The sequence below is a fragment of the Echeneis naucrates genome, chromosome 11 (genome assembly GCF_900963305.1).
Source record: "Echeneis naucrates chromosome 11, fEcheNa1.1, whole genome shotgun sequence".
In the NCBI taxonomy this organism is placed as follows: domain Eukaryota; kingdom Metazoa; phylum Chordata; class Actinopteri; order Carangiformes; family Echeneidae; genus Echeneis; species Echeneis naucrates.
Genome location: NC_042521.1, coordinates 14611407 through 14638405, shown reverse-complemented (window position 1 = coordinate 14638405; position 26999 = coordinate 14611407). Strand labels below are relative to the sequence as shown.

Genomic DNA, 26999 nt, shown 5'->3' with positions numbered 1-26999 from the left:
GGGATTTGGATAACATTTAAAGGCTCACATCTTTAAACTGTCAGTTTATACTATTATTACATCTTTAGAAAATATTCCCCTGTACATACAAGCCCACCTGTGGTATTAGCAGTTCATTGTGTCAACCACCTTAGGCAACCATTATGTATTGTATCATTTATTTTAGATGGAAGCCAAAAAGTGCTCTGTTTTTAGGTTTGAAACTTCTAATCAAAGAAAAATGCTATCCACAAATATTAAAGTTCCACTGTAACAAAGAAGATAAAATCCAATATCCTTACAACAAGGATAATTTATTAATAAACATTATAGTACAAACAAGTTACAAATAAAGAGCGGACTCATTTCTTACCATGTAAAGTGATCAGGCACAGTAGTACCATTATATAACATTTGCATCCAATTACCATGGCCATTAGAAACCTGAGCTTGATACAAAATGTTGCGTGTTACAAATGTATGTTGCACAATGATTAGGAAGCATTACAAAAAGAGCCTAGTATAAATACACAGTATGTGCAACTGATGGTGTAGATTTGTTCACACAGAATGAGAGGTGCTGTAATATGTTTGTCTGTACAGTTGCAAACTGTACAAATAGTCCACTGCTAACTCAGTGTCCATGCATCAGAGGAGACATTAAAAACAAATGGGTCTGCTGGCTACAGAACAAGCCAGCACAGGGGAAAAAAAAAACAAAAAACTTTTGTTTCTCCTTTCTGGTTCTCCTGTATGCTTGCTGTTGGGTTGCATTCCTTTACATGAAGTTTAGAAATTAAAAGAAGAGAAGGGATTTGGCAGAGTCAGGGAAGAGCATCTCCTTCAGGGTACTGGTCAGCAACTGCATCACAATATTAATGAAAACTAATAACTGAATAGTTTCATACTCTGCGAGCACCCACAGAGGATCCAGTTTGGTCAAACTCCATCCAGGCATTCATTTTGAGGGAGGGGGGGGTTGTCGCAGGTTAAAGGTTGGGGTTCATGTGCAGGAGTCACTAGGAGGGGGCATCTTCTCCATGTATAGCCTTATACTTGCCCATTTCTTCTGGAAAAACTTTGCTGAGCTCTGAGATTAGAAGGCTCTTAAATTTCTGTAGGAAAAAAAGAAAATATAACAGCAGATGTATATTATTACTCATATACTCAACTTAATGCCTGGTTAGTAAAATCTCGGCTAAATTTATCTTGTGTTCAGCTCCATTACGGACAAAACGTAATGTAATGCAAAAAACATGTTAGACACACCAGAATGTCACACTCATGCTAAACTACTAAAGGACTTAAGCATTGTGTCCAAAGACAAATTATCAATCAATAGATGAGTCCACTGTAACAAAGGAAGCACTATCTCCAACACATGACTCATTTCGGAATGAAGATAATCCTTGAAAGGGATTATTTTTGTTACGCTTACGCTATGACATTTAATTAGTGGCATATTTAAAGACTTCAGTTATCCTCGTTTTGTCTTTGAGAAGAATTTTAAGTATGTTTTACCGTCATTGTATCAATCTTCCCTTTGACCTGCTCGTTCCTGGCCAAGGCTCTCTCCAGACATTCCTTGGTGTACAGCTGAGGGTTTCGACCTTGGTCAATGTATCTGCAAGCACATGGCATAATACATGGTGAAGCAATGAGACAAATATAGTAAGATGGCCCATAACATGTGTTACCGGTTTTATCAAACTTTTTATTTTGAATTATATCTGAAATCAGCCACTTAAATTGAGTATACTTGGCTACAAATAGAGGAAACCCATTCTGAAAATGTTATTTTTGTAATATTTCTATGCAAAAAATAAAACTATGGGGGGGGGGTGGGGGGGTGGAAAACTAACCTGACAGATTTGTGACTGGGGTTTAATGGGTCTTTAAAGCTGAGGTGAATGCCTTGCTGTTTATGTGACACAGCAGTGGCTGAGGATAACAAGCACACAAGGGGACAGACACAACTACACAACCTGATGGACTCACTCAAACACCTCCAGAGGTACGTTGATCTCATGCAGCTGCTGGCGGCACTTCTCGATGTCTTGCAGACCTGATATCATGAAATTTCTGAGAAAAAGAACACATGAGTGCGAGTCAACACGGTGTTTATGTACGGGCTGGCACCGTGCGAAGGCAAAAGCCTGACTCACAGCTTCTGGTTAAGTCCTGCCTGGCTGCTCGGCTGGAAGTCGCTGACGATGATTCCCAGCTGTCGAATATTCTCGATGAATTTCTCCAGATTCTCCTCCAGGTTATCAAATTTTTCAGCCATGTTGATTAACTGCGACCAAAACGACGAAACAACAAACCGTTTTAGCGATTCTGTTGGTCAAATAGTCGCTGTTTACTGTTAGCCACCGACGGTCCCGCAGCCAGAGCGCTGACACACTTTACGGCAACGCAACAGCCAATCGCTGAGGGAATTACTCCGCTACCAAGGTAACGAACGCTGACCGATTACCGTGTTGTGATCCTTCGCACACCAAAGTGTCGTGCTGTGTGTTGGGGAGAAGCCTCTTTGTCAAAAGCGTGAAATTAATTGATCTCAGCAGAGACTCAAAACTACTACACCTCATGTTATATTATTACTAATATAATATAAATATAATAAAAAAAATATTAAGAATGTATGTTGGGGATATTTTAACATTCGGTTTAACAGAGTTTAACCCGAATCCACTCATGTGGCTGCAAATATTTGAAATAACTGTTGCACGTGTAAGACAGTCTGTCATTGCTCAGGTTTTAATGTTCAGTTCAGATTGTCCTGCCAATCGCTTGCTGCTCAAAGACTTCTAAAAAATTACGCAATCTTACCGATAGAGTTGTGTTTTCATATTATTATTGCAAAGGCAGTAATGTTTTTTTTTCTATGTTAGTTATTAAACTACCATTAAACTCTTTGTGGGGGGAGGCACAATAATCCTAACATTTAAGGCTGAAGCGGTAATTCAACAAGATATTTGAACATTCCAGTACATTCAGCCATGAACTGGAATTCAATAAAAACTGAAATTCCCGCACTGACAGAGCTGGTGTACACAAGAATCTGACAGTGAAAGAGCACGTCAGTAACACTGAGACTAATTTCCTTTGACACCTTATACCTGCCAAGTCTCTGTTCTGGTTCTTCCGGGGAAACATAAGAACTCCGAGTTAAGCAGTTTGCACCATGATAAAGCAGGAAACGCTTGGTAATTAACACGAATCCTTCAGAATAAAAGAGTTTTTATTAGCAATTGTAGATGCATTTCACCGGTCAAACCATTGATTCAGTTTATAAATGTGTTTTAACCAAGCGTGAGTGTGTGTGTGTGTATATATGTATATATATATATATAAATGTGTTTATGTCTGTGTGTGTTAAAAGATTGTAATATTGTGTTTTTCATTCACATTAACCTTTTCTCTGTGTGTTCCCCTTCCTGGGTTCGTTTGAAGACATTATTGTGTTTTATGGGGCTTCAAAGGGAAAATACAGTAGTGGAATTTCCCAGGTGATTTTTGTTACATTCCTTCCTAAAATGTCCTCCTCTTTAGCGGTGGGATTTTCCTTGAACGCGTCTGAAGCCCCGGGCTTTTATTTTGAAGCGCCAGTCGGCCGCTGCCTCCGCCGGTGTGCTCGGTGTGCCTGGGAGGCTTCAGCGGGGGCTGGCTCGTCCTGGGTTGCATTAAAGCTGAAGCTGTCGCAGCTGCACTTACACACAGCAAAAGGCTCTGCCTCCGCTGGATGGTGGAGCCATTTCTTCTTCTTTCCTTTCCACCACGGGACGTACAACGCGGACACGGGGATTTCAGCCGCCTAAGGTAAGAAGGCTCTGCTGCTCTAACGCTGGGTGGACCAGAGAGGACGCGTCTGTTCTGCTCAATATGACGACTTGTACTTCAGGTTATGATCGCTTGTATCCCGGAGGTCCTATAGTCACCTTCATGGATTATTATTACCACTGATCATATAATGTAGTGCAGTGCGTGTTGTTCTCTCCCGTCCGGCAGCCTGTGTGGTCTCCACCTGATCCCCCAAACACATCCCTGTGCTGTAATGATAACATGGACATGTATTATAAAATCACCCCGGTGCTCCTGCGTAATGCACCGTCCTGTCACCGAACAACTGCAGTCACGGCCACCGTGTCGGAGATGATCCGATCCCATCGATCTGTTTTGACTATTTATTTTTCGTTTGCTTGTTTGTTTGTGTCATTCATCTAAACTGGCTGTTGTGGTTGTTGCCGACTGTAGGTCGAGCCGTGGGGAGATGATGCACTGAGGAGAAAGCAGCACAGGCGCCCCGGTCGTGTTCATCCTGTGGCCGCAGTGAACGGAGGGGGGGGTTGCGGTACGACAAGGTTATCAATCACCAGCCAATAAAGGTCGTCTGTGTGAGCGGGAACCAACTCGGAAAGGGTGAATCTCGCCCCTGTGCGGCGGGGGGATCGGCGGAGAAAGATAGCTCGATAAAAAAATTATGGCCACCCTACTGCGGAAGATCGGTCTGATCCGTCTGCACGACCGAGACACCGAGGACCCAAAGCACCACCAGGGCTCGTTAAAGGGGACCAAAGGGAGCCAGAAAAATAACGCCAACAAACACTGTCAGACCGCCAACGAAACCAACATCCTGAGCACCCCGGAGATCAAGGCGAGGAAGCTGGACCAGCACGGCAAGGACAAGCCGACCGGCAAGGATAAGCAGGGAAAGGATGCGAAGGAGAAGCAGCAGACGGGAGGAGGAGGTGGAGGAGGAGGTGGCGGCGGAGGTGGAGGAGGAGGAGGAGGAGGAGGAGGGGGCAGCAAGGCGACCAGCGCCTCCTCGATAGCACCGCTGGCGCCCCATCGGCAGCATTGCACCCAGGTTCGGACGCGCAGGCTGATGAAGGAGCTACAGGAGATCAGGAGGTTAGGGGACAACTTCATCACGGTGGAGCTGGTGGAGGACAACCTGTATGACTGGAACGTCAAGCTGCACCAGGTGGACAAGGACTCGGCGCTGTGGCAGGACATGAAGGAGACCTGCACCGAGTTCATATTGCTCAACGTCACCTTTCCCGACAATTTCCCCTTCTCGCCGCCGTTCATGCGGGTCCTGACGCCCCGGTTGGAGAACGGCTACGTGCTGGACGGCGGGGCCATATGCATGGAGCTGTTGACCCCCCGCGGATGGTCCAGCGCCTACACGGTGGAGGCGGTCATGAGGCAGTTTGCGGCCAGCCTCGTTAAAGGACAGGTGAGGGGAGAAAAGGCGGGGGGGGGGGGGGGTCTTCTGGGTGAGGGTCCTTGCTTGGAATATCACCGACCATGTTAATCATCTCTACTCCATTCATTTTAAGCCGTGACACGCACTGGGTATGAGCAAATGCATTAGGCGTCCGTGCGTCATAAGCATAACGTCAGGTCAATAGGTCCATCATGGCACCACTTTAAATCTTAGACCTCCAAGAAATATTAAAACCAGTAGGCCCGTTCTTTTAAATCAACACAAAAATACATCCAACTATAGGTTCCTCAAGTGTAGAAAACGAATCTTGAAATGAGCATATCCAAATAGGTGTACTGCCTAACTTTTATTTTTCAAAGAAAAATAAAAAGCAAGATGACTTGATAAAATTCTATCAAGTAGCCTATTTGTAGGACTCTGTGAGCTGTAGGTTCTGAACTATAATATCTCAGACCTCTCGTCGTCCGCCCTCCTCCCTGCTATGAGCAAACCCAAGATTGTGAATATTATCAACCTTTATGGGACTTAATGGCGGCCATTTCATATAGTGCAGCGCTCAGTATCTCCTCAGTGCCAGCTATTCTCTGCAGTCGCAGTTTATCACCTACATAAATCAGCTTCCTTTGACAACAAAGACCTGCTGCCATGCAACAGAGAAGTCCCCATGCAGGCGGTAATGCAGTGTCACAATGGCTGTGCTCCTATCAGATGATTCTAAAGGGGGAATAAGACAAGTATTCACCTCGTGCAGAGTGTGATCGAAAAGGCTGGGGTAGAGAGACAGATGAATAAACAGAGACAGCAGGTAGCCTAACTACCAGCAGTCCTCAGTGACTTAGACTGACTGGATTATGTAATCATGTCAAATCTGTTTTTCACATTCTCAGTGCACTGCAGCAGCAGCAGCAGCAGCAGCTCTGTAACTCCAGTGGAAATAGCTGCATCTCCATCCGCACCAGACTACAGTTGTTTGACTAGATTTTCTGTTTTCTGGCCAGATATTGAAGGCTGCCTTCCGTAGGGCTTTCTAACGCTGACATTCACGTCATTTTTCCAGTCATTTCCTCCGTAGACTCCACCGCCTTCACCTCACTCTCTCTCTGTCTTTTGACGTCACAGCTGTGTGATGGCACTGTGGCAGGAGACCTTATGTAAACTGTCACTGGATTCCCCCCTCCATCCCAAAGCCCAGAGCTTTTTTTTGTGTTGTTGTTTTGCTGAGCTTTGATGATATAACTAATATTATTTGAGAGTCATCTGTGGTCATCAATCATCTGTTACCAAGAGAGTTCATGCAAAAACTGTACCCAAAGCAGAGCGAGATAAGAAAATGTGTGTCCGCTCATCTTGATTTGCTGCCGGCGGAGAAGAGCTAGAAGCTCTGCCGTGCTCCCTAATTATGGCGCAGTGTCTTCCATCTCCAGTTTGCTAATGGAAGCAATATTGATTAATTATTCCTGTACGTCTGTGTGCTTCCTTTTATCTCTTTGTTTGTCTCTTATGGGTTTGCTTCTACACATGTGCTTCCATGTGTTTCACGTCCTCGTTTTCTCTAAGAGGCGCTCATCTCTCGTACATCACCGCAAACAGCACACACAACTATAAATAAACCTGAACACACAGAATCCGTTTATTCGTACCCTGGCCGCCGGGACACTGTGACAATAGTGGTGTTCCTTGTTTAGAAGCTGCCGCTCTATTTTTAGCGCGACAGGATACATGCAGTGACAGTGTGGTGAGGTGAAAGTCAACAAAGCCACGCATGTCTTCACCTGTGGATGCCAGGAAACAAACGCGCAGTCACAGAAGCCGAGATGAAGTAGAAGCTTAGGATGTTTGACAGATCATTGGTCTCTCTCAGATGCTCCCAGTTGAAGACACTCACTGTCATTGTGTAATCTATCTGCTGTGGCAGTAAATGTACCCCACGTATGCACTGTGAGCCAACCTGGACAGCGATCCACAGTGCTGTGCTGTCTGTGCAGCTGTTTAGAATGGATCTTTTAGATTAGGTCACATTTAATACTGGATATATCCTGTCCATTGTTTCCACTGTCTAATTCCATCTCTTTTGAAAGCATTTCTTCTACTAAATTAATAAAGGCCACTAGTTATCAACCCTTACCGACACTAACTTATTGACAAAGTTTTGATCTCCAGACCCCCATTTTGTAAAAGCCAGCTCAAATTAAGAGGCTCAAAACTCATCATTATTTCATTGAATATGAAATATCCTCGGGTTTAGACATTTATTCAGCCAAATGTCATCCTTTGGTCCAGAAAATGCTGGCTTTTTTTTTACTACTCCATACCAAGGGCTAAAAAAAGAAGAACAGAAACTAGATTAGGGATTTTGTATTGATACTGTATAATGTGTCACTGGGAAGTTACATCATGACCTCATTTTTTTTTCTTACAAACTTGGGAAAGTCTGTTCGGAGCCACCAAATAACTTTTACAACTGGTTTCTGGAGCTGAGTCAAACTCCTTGTGATGAGCAACCTGACCATCATGGGTAAAGTTGGTGGATTTCCCTTTAAAGCTTCCTGTTTTCTATGGCAGGCTATTACTGTTTTACACAGTGCAAAGATTTATAAGACACTATGAACCCAGACCACTGCCATAAACATAACAAAGAAAGGGGGAAAAAAAAAAACAAAACAGTTGTATTATCCGCTCATGACCCCACCATCAGCCTGGTCAACACCCAGGGGGCTCTCCTTACTGATCTGATTCAGATGATGATGACATTGATCACTGTTTGTTTATCCTGACCCCTTTAAGCACATGTCTGTGTTATGCAACCCATTCTACCCTCCCACCCTCAGAGGAACTTCCCATCATGCAGCGGGGCCTCCTGGGGCCTGCTCTTACCAATTGACTGATCTCCATTCACACGATTACCCAGCAGCCACTTTACACGAGTATGTCCCTCTCAACGAGCGAGCGCTTAGCTGAAATAGATAAACACTGACATGGCATTGCACAAGCCCAGGGCATTTGCTCAACTCAACCACAGCACGCGCACACACACACACACACACACACACACAATCTTTTGTTTGCCTATTCTTACCCTTTCAAACAGATGGTTGTACTTCCTCTCTCCATCTTTGCATGTATCGTACTGAGCAATTGTTGCAGATAACTGCTAGCACAATGGTGCTAATTAATGCTCAATTTCCCCTTTTCAAGATGGAGTCACAGACTTTTGTATTAGCTCTTTAATCAATACACATTATCAAAGGTAAATCTTCACTTTCTGCTTCACTCTTATTCGCACACACTTTGCCACCAGTCTTAATCTGTATCTCCCTCTTTAACATGAACCCATCACCGTTTTCAGCACAGATGCGTAGAAAGACAGTTTACCTAATTTGCTCCTACACACGACCACCACACAGCACTTGCCACACAGGTAACAAACCAGTGAAAAATCACTGGCTATTGTGTGTAAAAACAATCGCACAATGTTCAGAGCGATTGCTTTAATGACAACACTGTGTTCACTTTCATCCCTGCCATCGATCACCATGGTAATTGCACCTCTTCTAACAATGGCCGGTTGCTATAAAAATATCAATCCAAGGGAGTTGCCGCCATTTTGAGGTGGTGACAGCTTCCATATGGCGGCATGTGAAGATATGCATTGGATATGCATTGAGGTTGCATGTGATTTGTAAAGAAAACAACATATCCCAACTTTCGCCAATGCTCCCTGACAGCAGCCAACTGCTGCATTATGTTTGCTTGTCAGCCTGGGTAATCTGTATTACAGGCTTCTGGCAGCACAGGGAGGCTGAGCAGGTTTCAGACAGTGCTGGTTAGGCGTCACCAAGTCATTTTGTTTTTCCATGTTAAAAGCTCAGTGACTCAGTTGTATTCTGATGTGGCTTTGTTAAAGAAAGGAACAGAAAGTACATCCCCATGAGCAGGCTTCATGTAATGTCTCAGGATGAGTCACTCATTGAAACATGTGTGAAGCTTTTCAAAACAAGGGAGGAAATTCCCACTCGAAAGGGAAAGTTTCTTTGATTCCAACCAAAATCACCCTAAAAAAAACCTCATTGTTTCCACACTGGGAGTAAGATGAGCCAGTTTTGCTGTGTTTCAATTTTGGGACTTCATTTGCAGTGATTTATCTGTCAAACTCAATTCGAGATTAACGGATGTGTCATGGTGGACAGCCATGGCAAGGACTGATTTCAAAGTTGAACAAAATATTAAGAAATAGAATCAGCTCCTCAAAATGTGTGCGACACAGAGATAAAGTGAAAGAGAGTGTGAGTGTCACTAAGCTCTAAAGTGAAATGAGGCCAGCGTTGCTACAGGAATGGAAACTGTAACCCTAATCTCCAGATCATTCAGCGTTATCACCTCATCTTCCTTTATCCCCTGCATCAGTTTTGACCCAAAATAGCAGCGAATCTACGCAATAGAACACACTGATCATCCATCAAATGTCATGAGAGTGAAAAAATTTTACTCTGACTTGCATTATATGCATTACATGAAGATGCACGCAGGGTAAAATCAGAGCCCTAAAATCCACAATTCTAAAACTAAATGTTAAAAATGTTTTAGTGCCCAAGCTTTTTATCTCCATATTGGTTCTAATTATGGCGGTAAACACTGTTGTCTTGTTTAGTCTCTAATCTTTACCTTGTATTTAAATTCTTATATTACCTTAGTAAAGCAGAATTCGCTAAAAAGAAGTGGGTTTTTTTTTTTTTTTTTTTTTTTTTTTTTTTTTTTTAGAGGCAGAGTAGAGTCAATATTTTTCTTTTTCCCAGCCACGCAGCAAAAATCCTCACACATTGTAATTATACTTCCAAATACACTATTACTAAGCTGTACAGTATCTAGGGCTTCGAAGCATTAAGTGTTGCTAAGGCATAAATATGAAACTATTCTCATTGATGCCCATCAATGCAAATACCCAGTGATGCAACAACCACTGTTAGCCAGATATAAAGAAGAACAAAAGAAAAACAGTGACAAGATTAATGATTCTCAAAAGTCCAATGATTTATGTTCAGCTGTTTGTAATGTAATAACTAGAAGATTAATTCTTGGAAGAAGAACACAGAAACTATCAGAAACAATTTTTTGCTTGTTTCCAATACAATTCAGCGCATTTAGAGATTAAATTTGATGCTTTCTACTCTTCACTGCACTTAAGCAGGACAGTTTTAAGGCTGAAGTAAAAAGCCTAGAGCTGGTCAAGCAGTGGCTGCCTCTTTGGCAGCGAAATCAATGAGCAACTCCTTGCGAGGGTTTATTTGGTCGGCTTTTAAGACAGGCACATCTGAAATTGCTGCCAAGCAAATGGGTGTGAATGGAGTGATATAGTAATGAATAAAAAAAAAGGTAGTCAGTCTCTCTAGAAATAATGTCCCATTAACTGAATAATCTAAGACCTGACTGGGGGAAACTTTCTTTGGGGCTTTTGAAATAATTAATAATCCTTGTGAAAAGGATGGACTTGGCCATGACCGGTAAAGACCCTGTAAAAATGTTTAGGCTTAGGGTTTTGTTCGGATTAAACAAACATGAAAGGTGTTTATGAACTTTATATGTCATGGTTGTTCCCTCTGAGAGAGCCAGACTCTCCCTTTCCGGCTGTTTCCGAGTATATGTGCAAATTTAACTGAGCTAGCCAGTAATCAAATAACGATGCTCCCCTAAAGGTTGAACTTCTGCACCAGACAAAGGGTTAAATAATTAATAAGAGCTGCCTGTGTACCACAAGATAACAAAGCTTTGCTCTCTCGTTTGTCAGCAGTAGAAGCAGTCTATTGGCTCCACTTGTCCAGTGGCAGAAACATATAGCCAAAGATTAAGGTGCAGACTGTAATAACATAACGCTGGGGCTCGCCATCTGAAAGAATGTCCTGAGTATAGGTATCAGTGGAGCAGAGTGTCCTTCGGGTAGAGAAGTGGTGCAGTGTTACACAGTGTGTACAAACACAGTAAAGTCCGTGGCATGTTACCCAGGTGCAGGCTACTGTGTCTAGTGAGTCAACCACAGCGCAAGTCTAAATATAGTTGTAGTATGGCCAATGGACAACAATTTAGAGTTCAGCCAGGTCCCTTTATAATGACCTTTCTTTGGTGATGTTTTAAGATTTTTGTGTACAAAACAATGCACTTTAAACTCATGTGAATCATGCCTTTGTCACAGCTGCGTATCTATCTGAGCATTCATTTTCTGACATGAGGATAGTTGTTTCTTTTTCTATTCATCCTCCCACGCACTCTTCTGCAGGGAAGACTTGGCACCGCTGCCAACAACGCAATAAGAAGCTTTATAGTCACAGGCAACACCCACACCTCTTTTCTCCATTTTTTTTCCCCCCCTCCATGTCATCCCACGTTTATTATTAGACCCGGTGTGCGAAAGAAGGAGGATTTCAGCAAGGTGGTGCCTGGCTGAAAATGTGCTCTGAGTGAGATAGTTTTCACGGGAGGGTTAAGAGTCATTTTTACAACCTTTTCGTCACACAATGCAGTGGTTGGTGTTGCTCTTCACTCACTTGGAGGTAAAATTTTCACTCGTGATTGAAGTGGACATCTTAAAGCCTTTTCTATCTAATTTTGGTCAACCTGCATTCAGATCAGCTGACCTGCAGCTGTGCGGCCATGCGTACACGTGGACCTCCCTGTACATACATCTCTCTCGTATTATATCTGAAAACAGGATTTCCATAATGACCTCACCAAAATCTGTGAACAAGACAACCATCTCTCATCCTTTTTTTAAATTCTCACATTGTATTATTCTTTCAAGGAGCCCAACAAAGAAAAATCATCAAAATCCAGAAACAATTTATTTCCTCCTCCTTAAATCATAAAGCAGGAGACTAAAAGATGCTGTGTTGAGGATTCATATTCTGTGAACTTGTTTCATTTTCCTGCCAAAAAACTGCCATTGGGTTTATTTAATACTTAAATTTTAAATAATTTTAATAATTAATAAGTGATTTGAGTCACTGTTCAAATGAAAGCACAGCGTGATTGCTTATTTCTATTTTGTATTATTGTAAGAGACCAGAGGTGCGCTGACCTAATCAGAATCATCAGATCTCAAGGAACATGTGTTTGGTGAAAGGCCCAACGAAAAATTAAGCCAGCGACATTTTTAGGTTGTTTTTTTTTTTTTTTTTTTACTGAAAATCCAAAAGCGACCATTGTAACAGAAATTGTAACACATATAATCACATTTTCCAAAATAACTGCAATATGTATTTGTTTTTGTTTTTTTGTTATTTTGCACAGCATGCAATCCTACTCTCTAAACAAAAACACATCAAATCACAATCACCTCATGATAGATATGGCACATTTCGACCATCACATCACATCACCATTCTTCTTTAGTTTGGAATATGTTGGTTTGTTCAACTTGGTGGAGATTCACTCCTAATTTAGAGGTTTTTCTTGATAGACAGCCAAAAAGAAAACTGTAGTGCGTGAAAACAACTTCTCTGGAGGACAAACTTGAGTCCCCAATGAGACTCCATCGTCTCTGACAAAATCAACAAAAAAACTGAGATATTTAAACATATTTCACATTTTATTATTGTTATCTGAATACTGCTGTAAGCAGTGTGCCAAAATTTTCTTGCAATTAAACTTATTGCGGCCTAAAAGGCTGCATATAATGTCAGAAGCAGACCATTGAAGGAACACTTTAACAGCATTAGACGTGAAGATTGATGCCTCTCATGTTTAGCCGTTAAATCTGATGCAACAGTCAGCAGGTAGTGAGCGTAGCTTAGCGTAAAGCCTGGAAACAGTAGGAAACATCTAGCCTGGCTCTGTTCTATGACAGATGAGATTATGGAATTAGGAACCTGTTTCAGGGCTACACTATTTTCATCTTTCCACACAACCCACCCTCCGTCTCTTACCTCCCTGTCTCTCTGTCTCTCCTCACAGGGACGCATATGTAGGAAAGCAGGCAAGTCCAAGAAAGCGTTTAGCCGTAAGGAAGCCGAGGCCACGTTCAAGTCCCTGGTGAAGACCCACGAGAAGTACGGTTGGGTGTCCCCACCTGTGTCCGACGGCTGAGCGCTCTGCCGCCGACCGCTGACCCCCGCGCTAGCTGGACAAACCCAGCTAGCCCTGACACGCAAAACGACACACCACACTAATCCAACAATCTCTCATCCTTATTTTTTTTGGTGTTTAACTCAAGATTTTTTTTATTTTTTGCCTTTTCAGTTTTGTGTGGCTGTATATATATTTTTTTTTGTGCGTGTGTGTGTGTGCTTGCCCTCCATTTCCACAGAAACTTTCAAAGAGCAGACACACAATCATCGTTGTCACCAAGAAGAGATTTTTGCCAGCCCCCCTCCCTCTTGCCCAGGGAGATTCTTTCCCCCATTTTGGAAAGGCCTGAGAGGGAGTTGTGTGCATGTGTGTGCACATGTGTGTGTGTGTGTGTGTGACTCCATTGGACATCAGCTGGGAGTGTGTGCATGTGCATCGGAGTGTGCATTACAGTGGTGGATTAGCTTTTATTTTACATTTTTTCCTCGACACACACCCATGCACGGGCAATTGGACAAATCAAAAACAGTGTGGACCCATGTGAAAGACGACTAAATGAAGGAGACTCATCCTTCCTCTTCCGTCTCACCATCCCATCCTCTCCTCTCTCTACATCCCTCACTCCCTGCTTCTCTTTAGCAATGAACTGGCACTGCTTCCCACATCTCTCCCTGTAGCTGCCGGGTCATTTACATGTAAATGAAGCTGTTAATGTTTAATAGACGGGCAGCGCACTGGCGTTTATACTCTCGTTCACTCCTTTATTCCACCTTTCTTTAGACTGTGCTGTTGCTCACAGATCAATGCAACATGAAGATTGTAATTTACATGGAGCTGTGCTCTCTCTTTCTTTCTCTCTGTCTCTTTCTTTAGCTCCCTCATTCACTCTGTTTCTCATCCTTCTCTCCATCTCTTGTGGCTAAATTTAGAGCTCACTGTTGCGTAGATGGAAATTGATTTCTAAAAAAGAAGAAAAATAGAAAAAAAAAAAAAAAGAAAAAAGTCACATGTTGCTTTATGCAGAGACTTTGTATGATAAATAGAATGACAGTCAATCACCTCTCTTCCTCTGTCTCTCATGTTGTCATGTGTGTGTATGTGTGCGTGCGTGTGTGTAGGAGAAAAAGACTGTAATTTCCATGATTTAGATACCAGATGGTACAACTGAAGGCCAGGCCTCAGTGTGTGCGTGTGTGTGTGTGTGAACAAGGGAGATAACCCTTTAAACAGAGGAGAATAGGATTTACTGTGAACGGCACTAAGGCCCAAAAGGGAGCGATTTTTTTTTTTTTTTTTTTTCTGTTAAATGACTTGTCACTGTCTTGTCCTACTGTCTGTCAGCGCCTGTTTATCACTACTGTAAACACGTGTTGGTTGTGTATGAATAGCTCCGTGCACATAGCCTCAACCCCGATCCACTTAAAGGAATGAAAAGTCAGTAAAAATATGCTTCAGACATTTAGCTCATCACAGGTTGAGTTCACCAGCGCACACACCTGCGGCCTTGGTGCCGGTGGTATCCACCCAGAAATGAAGACAGACGGGAGCTTGAGCACCGCCATGGATTGGAGTAGTGCTTTAAATGAATGAATGCTTGACAGCCCACCTGATTGATGTCTGCTAAAAAAGAGGCATCAGGAGAACAAGGAGAACAGAGGGAGAGCGGTGAATTGTGGGAGCTTTGATCGCTACCGACTGCTTCTTGGAAATGTCAGGAGGCTTTCAAAATGGCTGATGGCAGATATCATTTGCTTTACCCACTGTAGTCACTAAGGGACACAAAGTTCCAACCTGTGAAAGGACTTTATGAATATCTAATATTAGCTCCGACTGCAGCAGCGTCACTTGCAATCAATTGGGCACCTACTAGTCACATACTATCTGTCCGTCCAGTCCAGTGGGCTTCTGGTGTGTTTGTTTTGCTATCTGCCAGTTAAATGTCAAAGGGAAAGCTGCTAATTGGTCTGACATTTCAAGAGCATGTCATTAGAGAAGAGCAGCGAGAGCAGAAGGATGGAGGAAGTCAAACCTCCTGCTCGGTACTGACATTTTGTCACTTTACGCTCCTGCCCTGTTCTGTTTGTTTTGTTTTTTTTGTTTAGTTTTTTGTTTTTTTAATTATTATTACTGTGGGTGGTGGCTTGGCGAAGTAGGGAGGGCAGACAGTGGGTGAGGTGAGGGGAGACTGGGGTAATATGGGAGCAGCTTGATGCCAGTCAGCTCTCAGCAGGTCCAGCCGTAAGCCTGGAGCAGGGTGTTTAAAACCGCTGAGCTGACGCCAAGCCGTGCCAGCAGCACGCCGCCTTTGGAGCGGGTCCTGCTGCATCTTAAAGCCCCCACCCACCCTCCCAGTTGTGTTTGCGTTTGTGGTGGTCAGCAACAAATGTGGATTTGTCTGTGTGCAAGTGCTTGTGTGAGCAAATGTGTGTTACACTCCCATCAAGAAAAAGAAAAAAGAGAGAGGAAAAAAAACAAAACAACAACACACCATCTGGTATGTGATCATGTGCGAAAGCGTGTTAGTCCTCTTCGAATTTGGCTAGTCATTTCAGGGTCGATTGTATAGTGGTCTCTTGGCTTGTCAGCGGAGAAAATTGTAAAATGAATTATTATTAAGACAAAATATCTCAAAAGCTCAGTGTTTGCTGGTTTCAAGAGAATAATTTTGTGATATAGTTTAGATTGGTAGTTTGCAGACACTAACTGGGTGAACTGATTATGTTGTATTATATCTGCATGTGATACGTGATTGGTAGCTAGCTACTGTATATCTTTTTTCAAGAAAAGCAAGACAAAATATGGCTAAAAAAAAAACAAAAATGCAAATGCTTTTCTTTTCTTGGTCTTTTTTTTTTTTTTTTCCTTTTTTGGGTTCTGTACTGTACGTATTTTTTTCTTTATAAGCGTCTTAAAATGTCATATTGTGTTCTATGAATGTTTGTGTTTTAATTTATTTGTGGTTTGCCAAAATGAAGATTTGAAGCATGTTGCAGGTATTGTCACAAGAAAACGAGAAGACAAAAAAAAAAAACCTTACTAAGAATGATAGCCTATGTATTTGTCTGATGGGGGAATGTGTTTATTTGAGGGGATTTCAGGAAGTTCAGAAGGACAAAAAGGTTGCAGAGATTAAAAACAAAAGGAATATTTCCTTTATTGGGAGTGCGTCAAAGAGGAATCAAACTAATTCCTATGCTCCCTAGAACACTTCCTCGTCCCCTCCATGATGTCACTACTGTCCCTTCCCTTATGGTCCTGCTCTAGACAGTGATTTGGCTTGTGGGTAATGCAGTCAACACAAAGATCTGGACTCAAGTTCCCCGCAGTCGAAGATCTAGGATCAGTGTGACTTCCCTGTGCTTCAAATCTGACTCGATAAGGGAATCTGACCTGTGATCAGTAACTTTGGGCTACTTCAACCCACTCCAGACATCAGTGTTTGGTCAAGACCAAGGTCTTAAAAGTTCAAAAAGTTGAAAGGTCATTGCAAGACCAAACAGGAATGTGCAATAAAAGTTACAGCTTATTGAATCTCTGCTGATTTGGTGCTTTTGTTTCATATCAAGGTTGTATGCTAATGTCACATCAGGGACTCTTCAGATCCTGCTTCAGACATGGTTACATTTTAATGACCCACTTCAGTTCTGCTGTGTCCTCCTCATAGTCCCTGCACCGTCCTACTTTCATTTACCGCAGTCAATAATACAGCGCTTCGTACATCCTCAGTGAACACAGGCTGCAATCATCTGTCCCTGCTCTTGTGCTTTTATCAAACAGCCTCCAGCCTTGATGGAAACACAGAGTTCTCTGCATGTGTGTTGAGTGGTCCACTTAAAGGGGCCTGTGCTTCGCCCGCTGACCCCGGCGCAAAGCAGGCAACAGTAGGTGGATGTGTGTAAGTGAGTGTATGTACGAGTCATGGGGAGAGATGAAGGAAAGCCAGCTGAATGTAACATTCAAACTGTTTAGCTGAGGTCAAAGCTTGAGCACTGTAAAAGAAAATGTCACTCTCAGCTTTTGCATTATGCCTTTAAGTAAGTTATAGAAGACCCAAAAGGCTTTAAAATCATCATATGATTTGTCAAATGTAAAAACCAATTACAGTTTTCCAGAGTGACTTTGGTAGCTGTGCAGTCATGTGTTTTCTCTGCAGAAGAGGCTTTTAACTGACATTCTGCTGGTCATCAGGTTTCCTGTGACCCGGCGTATCTGAAGTAAATATGGCCCGATTAAGTAGCTTGAACTGTGTGGATTTCATTTAAAGTACAGTACCGGCCAAAAGTTTGGACACACTTTCCTATTCATTTGAATGAGGAGGTGTGTCCAAACTTTTGGCCTGTACTGTACCTGGATTGTCTCAGTCCAGTTACTTTCCCAGGAGGGTTTACATGATAAAATGCTAAAATGAATGAGGGCTGAAAGATATTCAGCTGCTGTTAGCTGCCTTACTGGCAAAAAAACTACACACTGTGGTTTTACCAAGTGTAAAGAAAGGATATATGCTCTAATATCATACTCAGCCTTTGTGAATACTTCTCCAGGAACTGACTGTTAGACAACAGTCGATTGATGCAAATTTGAACAAGCATGCACTCACCCCAACGCGTGCACACTGCCATCATCACTGCTGACATATCCCAATTAATTGATCCCAGAGCATTCTTGTTTTTGTCTCGCTGAAATTTCCCTGCTGCTCATTAGGGAAGGAGAGAGAGATGGAGCCGTGGGTGGATCAGAGCGAGCAAGACATAAATGACACGACGCTGAATGCTCAGAGGACACCTGAGCAAGCAAAGATGCCTAATTTTCTGATTACTCAACACTCTAAAAGGCAAATTCTATTCCTATATGTGTTTGCATCGACTCTTCGAGCTCAAGCGGGAGTAATAGACAAAAACATTCATTATTAGAATGTGAGACGGCAAGAATCAATCCCCTGAAGGTTACCTCGACATAGAAAACATACAAAACAACCTTGGGGGATAGAAAAACAGGAGCGGAGGGAGAGGAGGGAATAAGATGATAGGAAAGTGACAGTGATTTTGTTTTTGTATTGAAGTTATTGGTTTTTGTTTTGTTTTGTTTTGTTTAAAAAAAAAAACCCACTCTCCCTGGAAAAAGCTATTTATGTGTTTTGTAAAAGCAGCACGCACTGTGATGACATAGCACCAGGACAATCTGATTGATTTATGCACATGGCAGCTGTTTTCATGGGGCAAGCTTAGTCGGAATGAGATTTTAATAGGGGTGAAGGAGGTGTAAGGGTTTCTGTTATGGCTGGTGCCGTTGCCTGGAGTATTGTTTTCTTCAGGATTATGGATGTCGTGGAGGGTAAAACCTGGTGAACGCCATTTAAACTGTAGTTGTATCTGTGGAAGTCAGATGGATGCAGGGAGACGCATGCCAGGATGTGTCAGACAAGTACAGATTAGAAAACAGAAAGAGGAGATCCTGCTGCACTGTTCTTTTCAAAGCAACTTTTCCATGTATCCAAGGTCACACACCTTGTGAGTTAGCTGACTTCAGCAGACATAGCTAGAGGGTAGAATCTTTGTGCTAAATTAACTATCTGTGGGCTATAGCTTTATATTTTTACAAACAGATGACTAGCAATTGTTTTCTCGCAAGAGCGTGACAAATGTCAACTATTCCCTTACTTAGTGTAAATGTAAGCATGTCGGGTAGCATGAGCAAAAGTGATCCAGTTAATATCAGCTATTAGTTCATATGAGTGCGACACCACAAGCTACCAGCTGGCATCAAACTATCTTCATCTTAACCTTGGCAAAGGTGCATTTAGCTACCCATAAACTTTTCTTTTGTGAGAGGAAAACATGGAATTTCTCTTTTTATAATCGATTGGTTGTTTTCAATCCGTAATGTCATTTAACTAATTTAAAACAAAGAGGGAAAACTCAAGGCGGCCACGAAACAGTAAAAATACTCTATTTACAAGGAATTTGCAACCAAGAGAAAATCACTCACACAGGAGAAAAAAAAACAGTGACACAAATCACTATAGCAACAAAGAAGTGTCCCAAAAAATATGAGTCCATAACCAAAGGAGGCGGGCAGGCAGGAAACTAGGGTCACTGATCTCTAGCTGCAGCAGTGCAGCAGCAAAACCTCACTCACATCCAGGGAACAGAGTCCCAAAGTCCTATGAGCAAGGCGCAGACAGTCCAGGGAAGCAACTCAAAGAATTTACTAGATGAAACCGGGGTTCAGGTGAATCAGACAGATACCACGTAGGATGACGAAACAATCGGAAAACCAGTAGGGAACGCTGGGGAGTGGAATTAGAGAGAGGGTGATTGCTGAATGGAACTCAGCCTCCACATTAATTATCAGTTTAACACATAAAAATATTGAAAATATTAAAATTGTGAAATTGGCACCACACTAGCCACACAGCAAGAAGCTTCTAGGGTTGATTCCACGGCCTTGGGCCCGTTTGTGAGGAGTTTGCATTTGGCTGTCTTCACTCCCACAGTCCAAACGCTTGCAGGTTTAGGTTCATTGGGGAGCATGAACAGTTGTATGTCACTACGTGTCAGCCCTGGATGTAATGTAATGTAATGTAATGTAATGTAATGGACCGGCGACCGTTCCAAGGTCTGGGTCCTTGTCCCAGATCTGACCCATCTACTTCAAAATCTGGCTGTTATTGTCTGACAGCTAGATTCGATCCAGATGTGGCAGTATTTGGCAGTATTAACTTCCTGATATATGGACCGGATTTTGGACAGCCCAAACCTCTCATAATCTGAGCCAAAAGAAAATTAGTTGGATCAAATTCCTACCTGGGGGAGAAAAATGTCTGATAGGAGCTAAATCTGCCTACAAACACAGACACCAGAGATCATTAATTATGTCATTTTAAGACAAAAGTGAATACGAATGCATTTTATGGGGATTATGTCCTGGATTAGCTTCATATTTGATGGACAGGTATTTTAACTATAGTGGCAGTAGATCAGAAAAACATATCTGACTTTTGCTTTAATGGTGAATATGTTGTTTTTTAAAAAACAGAAAGGGTATTCTAGCGTTGAGGATATGTTGCGATCAATTCATGAAATCGCTGTTGGACAATTTTTGGTCAGTTCGCTGAATTGATTAGGAAAGCATTCTCGCTGTGACCTTCAACGATGCAACTAGAACGACTAATTGAAAAAGGGACAGGGGAAGTATTTCAATAAAGACATGTAACAAGACAGTGAAAAAAGGCCACAGAGCCAGCAGAGCAGTGGGTGAGCTACTCCTCTCTGTCTGAATTGTATTACCTTCATTAGATAAGATGTGATTTGTGAATCTCCTATTTCCTCTGACTCCTCCCTGCTGACAAAGGGAGATTTCCCAGGATGTCTGAATATGAGATCAACTATGCCGAGAGCCGAACAGAAGATGCTTGCTGCTTGAGAGTCGCACGAACGCACACGCACAAACACGCACGCTTGTACAACATATATTGTTGTTCATCTGGTAGCAGAGTTAATGTCAAGAGGATCAGTCGAGGCAGAAAAGGGCTCTCAAAGGTTTCAGAGAAGAAAACCTATAAGGCAGAAATCTCCGTGGAGAAGCCATCAGAAAGCCTGTGTTGAATTATAGATCCCCCAGCCTGCTCCACATCTTAGACAATCAATGATGTATACAGCTGTCTTTCAAAATGCATGCGCGTGAAGGTGCTTTTGCATCGGTGATGTATGGGTCACACATTATATATTGCCTGGTGATCACACTAATTCGCACAGGATTGATGCCGTGTTGGAATACCGTGAGGATGCCTCTCCTTCACAGTAGGATGAGAAATAATATGAAACACTGTGTAGATAACTAATGCCGTGGCTGCAACCATGAAATGGAGCTTTGCTGTGTAAAGTGAGGGACGGTGGAAATGTGACTCTTTCTATAGAGGCTCCATGCATTATGTATTCATGCTCAGCAGGCTGGTGTCTTGCTTGGAAACATACCGTTAAATAATGAATATGGTTCCCCTGTTGATACATAGATGTATGGATAAGATGAACTATATGTATGTGTGCAAGATTAGCACGTACATCATGTCTGAAATGTTTATGTGGATATGTGGGTGTGTGTGTGTGTGTGTGTGTGAATAAATGAGGCCATCCAAAATTGATTTTATCCCACAAGCAAACATCTGCCGGATAAATTAAAGGAGGACACTTAGAGCAGTGTGAAGAATGGTGGCTCTTTGCAGTAATTACAGTAAGTGTAAGTTTATCAACACATTGCTGCTGTTGCCCATCAGCATCACTGTCCTAAGTCATTAATGAGACTGACACATTGTACCGTTTTCTCTTTTACGCACCATTCTGCTCATCACCATTCCTTTTTGTGCAGTTATGGGAAATCACATAGAAGGAGCTCTGATAATTCTTTTACGCAGTGTTGGATATTTGCCTTTATTTTATTGCTATAGGACATGTTTTGTTTTTTGTTTGTGTGTGTGTGTGTGTGTGTGTGTGGTGCATGATATATCAGCATATTACTTGAGTTAAGAGACCTCAGGTACATGTGGAGTTTCCAGCAGTCGAGTCCAGGGAAGTCAAGACCCCATTACTACCTGAGTATCAGTCGAGGTCCATGAGAGGCCCCAGAGCTCCACTCTGGATCAATAAAAGTCGACATTAAAAACAAATGGCACGGCTGTTACCGTTTCAAACTGAGTTTACTAGCATGTGCACGCACAATAAAACTACCAAAAAAATAAAAACCCCAGAGTCCTTGGTGTTCAAATCCAAGTCATAAAATGGAGTCAGACACAACAACAGTGTGTCACTCTTGTGTCATCTTAGAATAGGGACATATAATAATATGTTTACATATTTAAAATTGTAATGAATATAAAAATAATATATGTACCATCTCTGAGGGTAAAAAAAGAACCACACCATTTGTTCAACTCTTTCTAGATGTTCATAAATGTAAGGGACGGAAAGACCCATTGCATAAAAGCTGGATGGTGTGCATGTACACATTGGTTTGGGGCAAAAAGTCACATTACATCACCCTGTGATGACATATGTATTTTCCTTTAGCTCCGAGAATAAAAACAGACTATAATTAACCATGTCTAAATTGATTTGCAAACTTAATCCACAGGGACGTTAATTTAATGTGGCTGAAATAAATTGATGCCTTGGGATTTCTCTCACTTTTCTTAAATACTATATTGGTCCAAAATGTAGGCTGTCATCTTATTTGAAGACTGTAAAATGGGTATTTTCCATTTGTTTCCCTTTTGACAAGTGATGAAAGCTCTCCGAGGTCCACTCATAGTCCCAGATTTTCCTGGATGGATAGGAGAGCTGCCTTTGTTTTCTGACTCATTTGTCTTTCATTCTTCAGGCCTTTGATGAGGCTTCACACCCCTGACTATAACTGCTTGGTAAAATCAGGACGCATGTAATTTGTAAAGGAGGGGGATAAATATAGATTCCTGGAGAAAGAATCTGTTCTTCCTCTCTTCCTCTTCCCATCTGTCTTCCTCTGTCACTCACTGTTTGCTCACATGTGTGTGTGAGTGTGTGATTACTACATAGAGGAATGTAAAGCTCTGTGCGCCTCGCTTTCATATTGAAGTTAGCTCTTATGTAAGCCCTGGCACCGGGATGGATGCTACAGCAAGCTTTGGCAGCCACTTCCCCACCTCTCTCTCCCTCTCTCTCTCTGTAGCATATTTGCCATTCTTAGCAGACTGGGGCTCACTATAAATATTTTATATGGCACAGTGCATGTGGGAAAAATTTATTTTTAGACACTTCCAGTGCTTTCACTCGAAGCCAGCTCCCTGTGAAGCCAGACAGCTTTTTTGGTGTGGATTAATTCATCTTTCCTTGTATGGGTACATCACAGTCAGCCTCGGTTAATTCGATCAATTCTGACTGCTGTCCACTGGCAGCAGTTACAGCATTGATTTTCAATGAGTTCTCTTAAGGTAGGATACGCTATGCGACTTTCAAATTCAATAAATTCCTGCTTTTAAAGACCTGTGTCTTGGTGTATGTGGGATTTTATGCAAGGTGATCCCTCTCTCACAGAGGACAGTCAGAGAGACAAGGGGCACAAGATGGGAAAGGGGGGGTGGGGGGGTCAAAGAATAGGAAGAGAGAAAAGCCTGTGCAAATGTCGGTTGTGAGGGATGGGATGTTAGAATGCAAAGCACACCCTTCCCCCGGTCACCAAGACATGCATGCATGAACATGAGCGGCATACTCACAGTTGTGGTGTTGCAAATGCCCAAGGATGGAGCCTTTTGCATGCACGTATACACAATAAAATAACTTACTGAAAAACAGCCCTGCACACTCAGGCATTAGACATGTCCTTGGATCATTAGTCACATCCAGATGCAGTTTGTGTGGCAACACAGAGGACGCTCGGATCACTTTTTCAACCAAAATCAAATTTTTTGGTGGGGAAACAAAACAGACACAAGGTGATTACGTTTCTCTCTGTCTGTTTTACGCCGTTGCCGCTGTTAGCTGCGGTATTTCTGAGCAGGACTAACTGGGTCGATTGCCAGCGCACACACAAATTCACACAAAAACACTCCCACCTACAGTGCCCTGAGTCTAACCTTGATCAATTCCACCAAGGGTCATCAGTGGATGCAGGACACAATAGCACATCAGGTGGTTTATTGAGCTGCCCTTTTTACTCATTTTATCAGCCCTCCTGTAAGATGCTGGGTATAAGTCAGACTCATTAAAAGCTGCTGTGTAGGTTGGATGTGTACTGTTTGATGGAGCTGCGGCATAAACAGCCAAGACAAGCTTTCTTGGAGCAAAAGTGATAAGTGCAATGGAGCAGCAAATGCTATGGCAACAACCTTGGTGGATTTTTCTTTCTTTTTTCTTTTTTTTTTTTACATGAGGATTTCACTGCATTTTCTCTCCTCCATGTTTATTTTTCCTCCCAGTTTTCATTCTCTCCTCCTGCTTCTCCTTGCCCTCCTTTCCTTGTCGTCTTCCTGACAGGACAGCAGCCATTCTGACTGCTAATGAGGGACAGGATTTTTGCTATGCGTGTGTGTGTGTGTGTGTCTGAGGGAGACAGACACAGAGAGAGTGTCTTTGTTTGTGTGTGCATGCCTGTGTTGGGATTTTGGAAGAGGGTATGGCCAGCAGCAGAAGAGAAAGAGTGAAAGATAAAGGAAGATGTGCTCTCCAGCTCTCTTCCCTCGATCTGTTTCCTCTTTGTTACTAGGCAACACCTGCAGGCATGCACTAAATAAAGCTTTGTACCCGCTATTCAACCCCCCCACCCCTCTATCCCTAAATCCAACTCTTACTCTCTGTCTCTTTTCTCATCAACCTCATACATCTAACCCAATCCGTCATGAATTCCCTAACTCTCCAGGACTTTTGCCCTTCACCCCATCATCCCAGCACCCATCACTTTCCTCTCACACATCTTGTGCTTTCGTGCGTCATCTTCTTGCTCCTCTATAATCCTCTCCATTAAGGGTTTTTTATTATTTTGACTGGATTAGAGGTTTGACACCAGACAGGAACAGAAGCTCTCCTTGGTTTTAAAAACAAAACAGAAAAAAGGTTAGGGACAGGGTCAGTAAGGAAAATCAGATTACCGGCTCCTGCGTGTGTTTAAGGACCTATCTTTCTGTCGCTAAACTTCCAGCTGTGGGTGGGGAATACAAAAAAAAACCCTTGAAAGCTAATGATAGAAAAATTTGATAGCATTACAATCTAATTAGCAAAATAACCAAACTAACTAAAAGGGTTAGGTAATGGTTATGAACTGGATGGGCTTTCTTCAAATCTATTTTTTTTTTTTAGTTAATATTTAACAGACTCATTAGCAATAAAAATATCATCCATGCATTTATATTATGCACAATTTATTCATTAACAAAGCCAGTTAGCTTTGTCATTTAGGTATCCGATAGCTAAAACTGTCAGTCAGAACTAGTTTAACCCTTGTGTAACCTTTTCAGACCCAGTTCCTGGTCCACCAAGGTTATTAGAAGTTCTGATAATAACCTATCCAAAAGGGCTTAATGATTATCCTACAGTCTCAGACGAGAATGAGCAGATTTAGATTGCCCCTGGGTAGTTGCGCCAAAGCACTTTTAAGCCAAATGACATAAACTGCTTTATTGAATGGATAATAAAAACGAAAAAGGAAGAGTGGTCTTCATCATGGAGAACAGAGCCATAAGGAAATAAGCTCACGCAGAGGAGGATTGATTTTGAATATATGTCTTGAGGTTATTTTTATGCCAATGGCTGTGTGATATAAGCTGTGTTTCATTTAAATATTGTTGCTTATATGTATATATATATTTTTACTTTTTTTTTTTTTGTGTGTGTGTGTGTGTTCAAAATGCATCACAACTCTTTCAGAGCACCACTAAACCAGCATCAACACATCGCCTCCACAGACAGAAACACTTTCCATCCTTCACCCTCTGAGCTACTGTTCTTTCAATACAGCTGCTATGGAACATATTTCATGCATCCTTAAAGAGGTCTGCAGAGGTAAAAGCCTCCAGCGCTATTTTTTAATACTGCACTTGTTGAAGATGCTATTAGCCACTTTTTGAGCAGCCAAATGGAGACAAGTTGATAACTCCGGTATGAGTTTTATCGGAAAGAAGTGCCTCTGAATAGACATTGCTGCCAATTCATCGCTGGGCAATCCGATGAGCATGCAGTATTAATGAGTAGGCGGAACCGGTGACCTGGCCCCGACCTGGATTCTGCACTGAACCCTCAATTCATTGACCTTGAGAATATTATTATACATCTTTTGGTGATTTGTCAGCAGCGACAGGATGAGGGCCGAGGAGCCAGAGACACCCAGCAGAAAGAGATAGAAAGATAGAATATAAGTACTGAACACTTCAGGGAACTGGCAGGTAAAACTAACCTCAAAATGTCATTCTGACATACTATCACACCTGCTGTGGAGGATCTTTAGACCATATATGAAATCAGTCAGCCTGACAGGCAGCAAGTAATTACAGGTTATAAGCAATGACCCGGGGCTGTTCTGTGATTTTGGGTTTAACAAACACAAAAGGATCTGCAAATGACAATAGTTATACACACAGGTGTAGATTTGTCATGACATTATTCAAAAAGACTGAACTATATTCATCTCAGAGATAGATAAAAAGCTTGTATGGTATGGATATAAATCTATATTATGTTTCTATTTGAAAATATACAGTGATGAGTCTGAAGATGACTCAAGTGCACCTCTCTGGATTTAATTTGACCTGATGCAGGGGACAAAGTCAGTTCACCTGTGAGACATGATTTTATAGCACATTCGTGGTAAATTCAGGTTATGTCCTCTGCCACTCCAAGGAGAAGGCACATTCAGTGCAAATGGTTCAGTATGAGACGTGTGCACGTTCACACACACTCATCCACCTTTGAACACAAGCCCGGGACAGAAGATGAGAGAAAAGAAAGGATTATAGTCTGTGAACGCTGCAGCGTCATACATGAGAGAATTGTATGTATCAAAGATAGAAATGAAAACATACTGTATAGGAAAAGCTCCATCCTTATGCAGGAGTGGGAAGGGAGCTGCCTTCCAACTGGTGCATTTGGTGGATGCACGTGCACAAACATGCATTGGTTTTGCACAATAACACTATCAGACCGAGCCAACATCCATAACCAGAGATTTACCAGCGGATTTTTAAAAGGGCAAACAGTTGTGCATATGTGTGTGT

At 42.2% G+C, this 26999-nt stretch overlaps 2 protein-coding genes across 2 annotated transcripts; one reads left to right on the top strand and one right to left on the bottom strand.

The window, feature by feature from the left end:
- Positions 1 to 274: 274 nt before the first annotated feature.
- med10 (mediator complex subunit 10) lies at positions 275 to 2411 on the bottom strand. Its single transcript, XM_029514422.1, has 4 exons — positions 2145 to 2411; positions 1978 to 2061; positions 1501 to 1603; positions 275 to 1094 (listed from the first exon to the last, which is right to left on the bottom strand). Exons 1-4 carry the CDS (start codon positions 2264 to 2266, stop codon positions 999 to 1001), a joined length of 405 nt encoding a protein of 134 aa, XP_029370282.1. The 5' UTR covers positions 2267 to 2411; the 3' UTR covers positions 275 to 998.
- Positions 2412 to 4802: 2391 nt separating this feature from the next.
- ube2ql1 (ubiquitin conjugating enzyme E2 QL1) lies at positions 4803 to 16327 on the top strand. Its single transcript, XM_029514253.1, has 2 exons — positions 4803 to 5221; positions 13154 to 16327. Exons 1-2 carry the CDS (start codon positions 4868 to 4870, stop codon positions 13283 to 13285), a joined length of 486 nt encoding a protein of 161 aa, XP_029370113.1. The 5' UTR covers positions 4803 to 4867; the 3' UTR covers positions 13286 to 16327.
- Positions 16328 to 26999: the final 10672 nt, after the last annotated feature.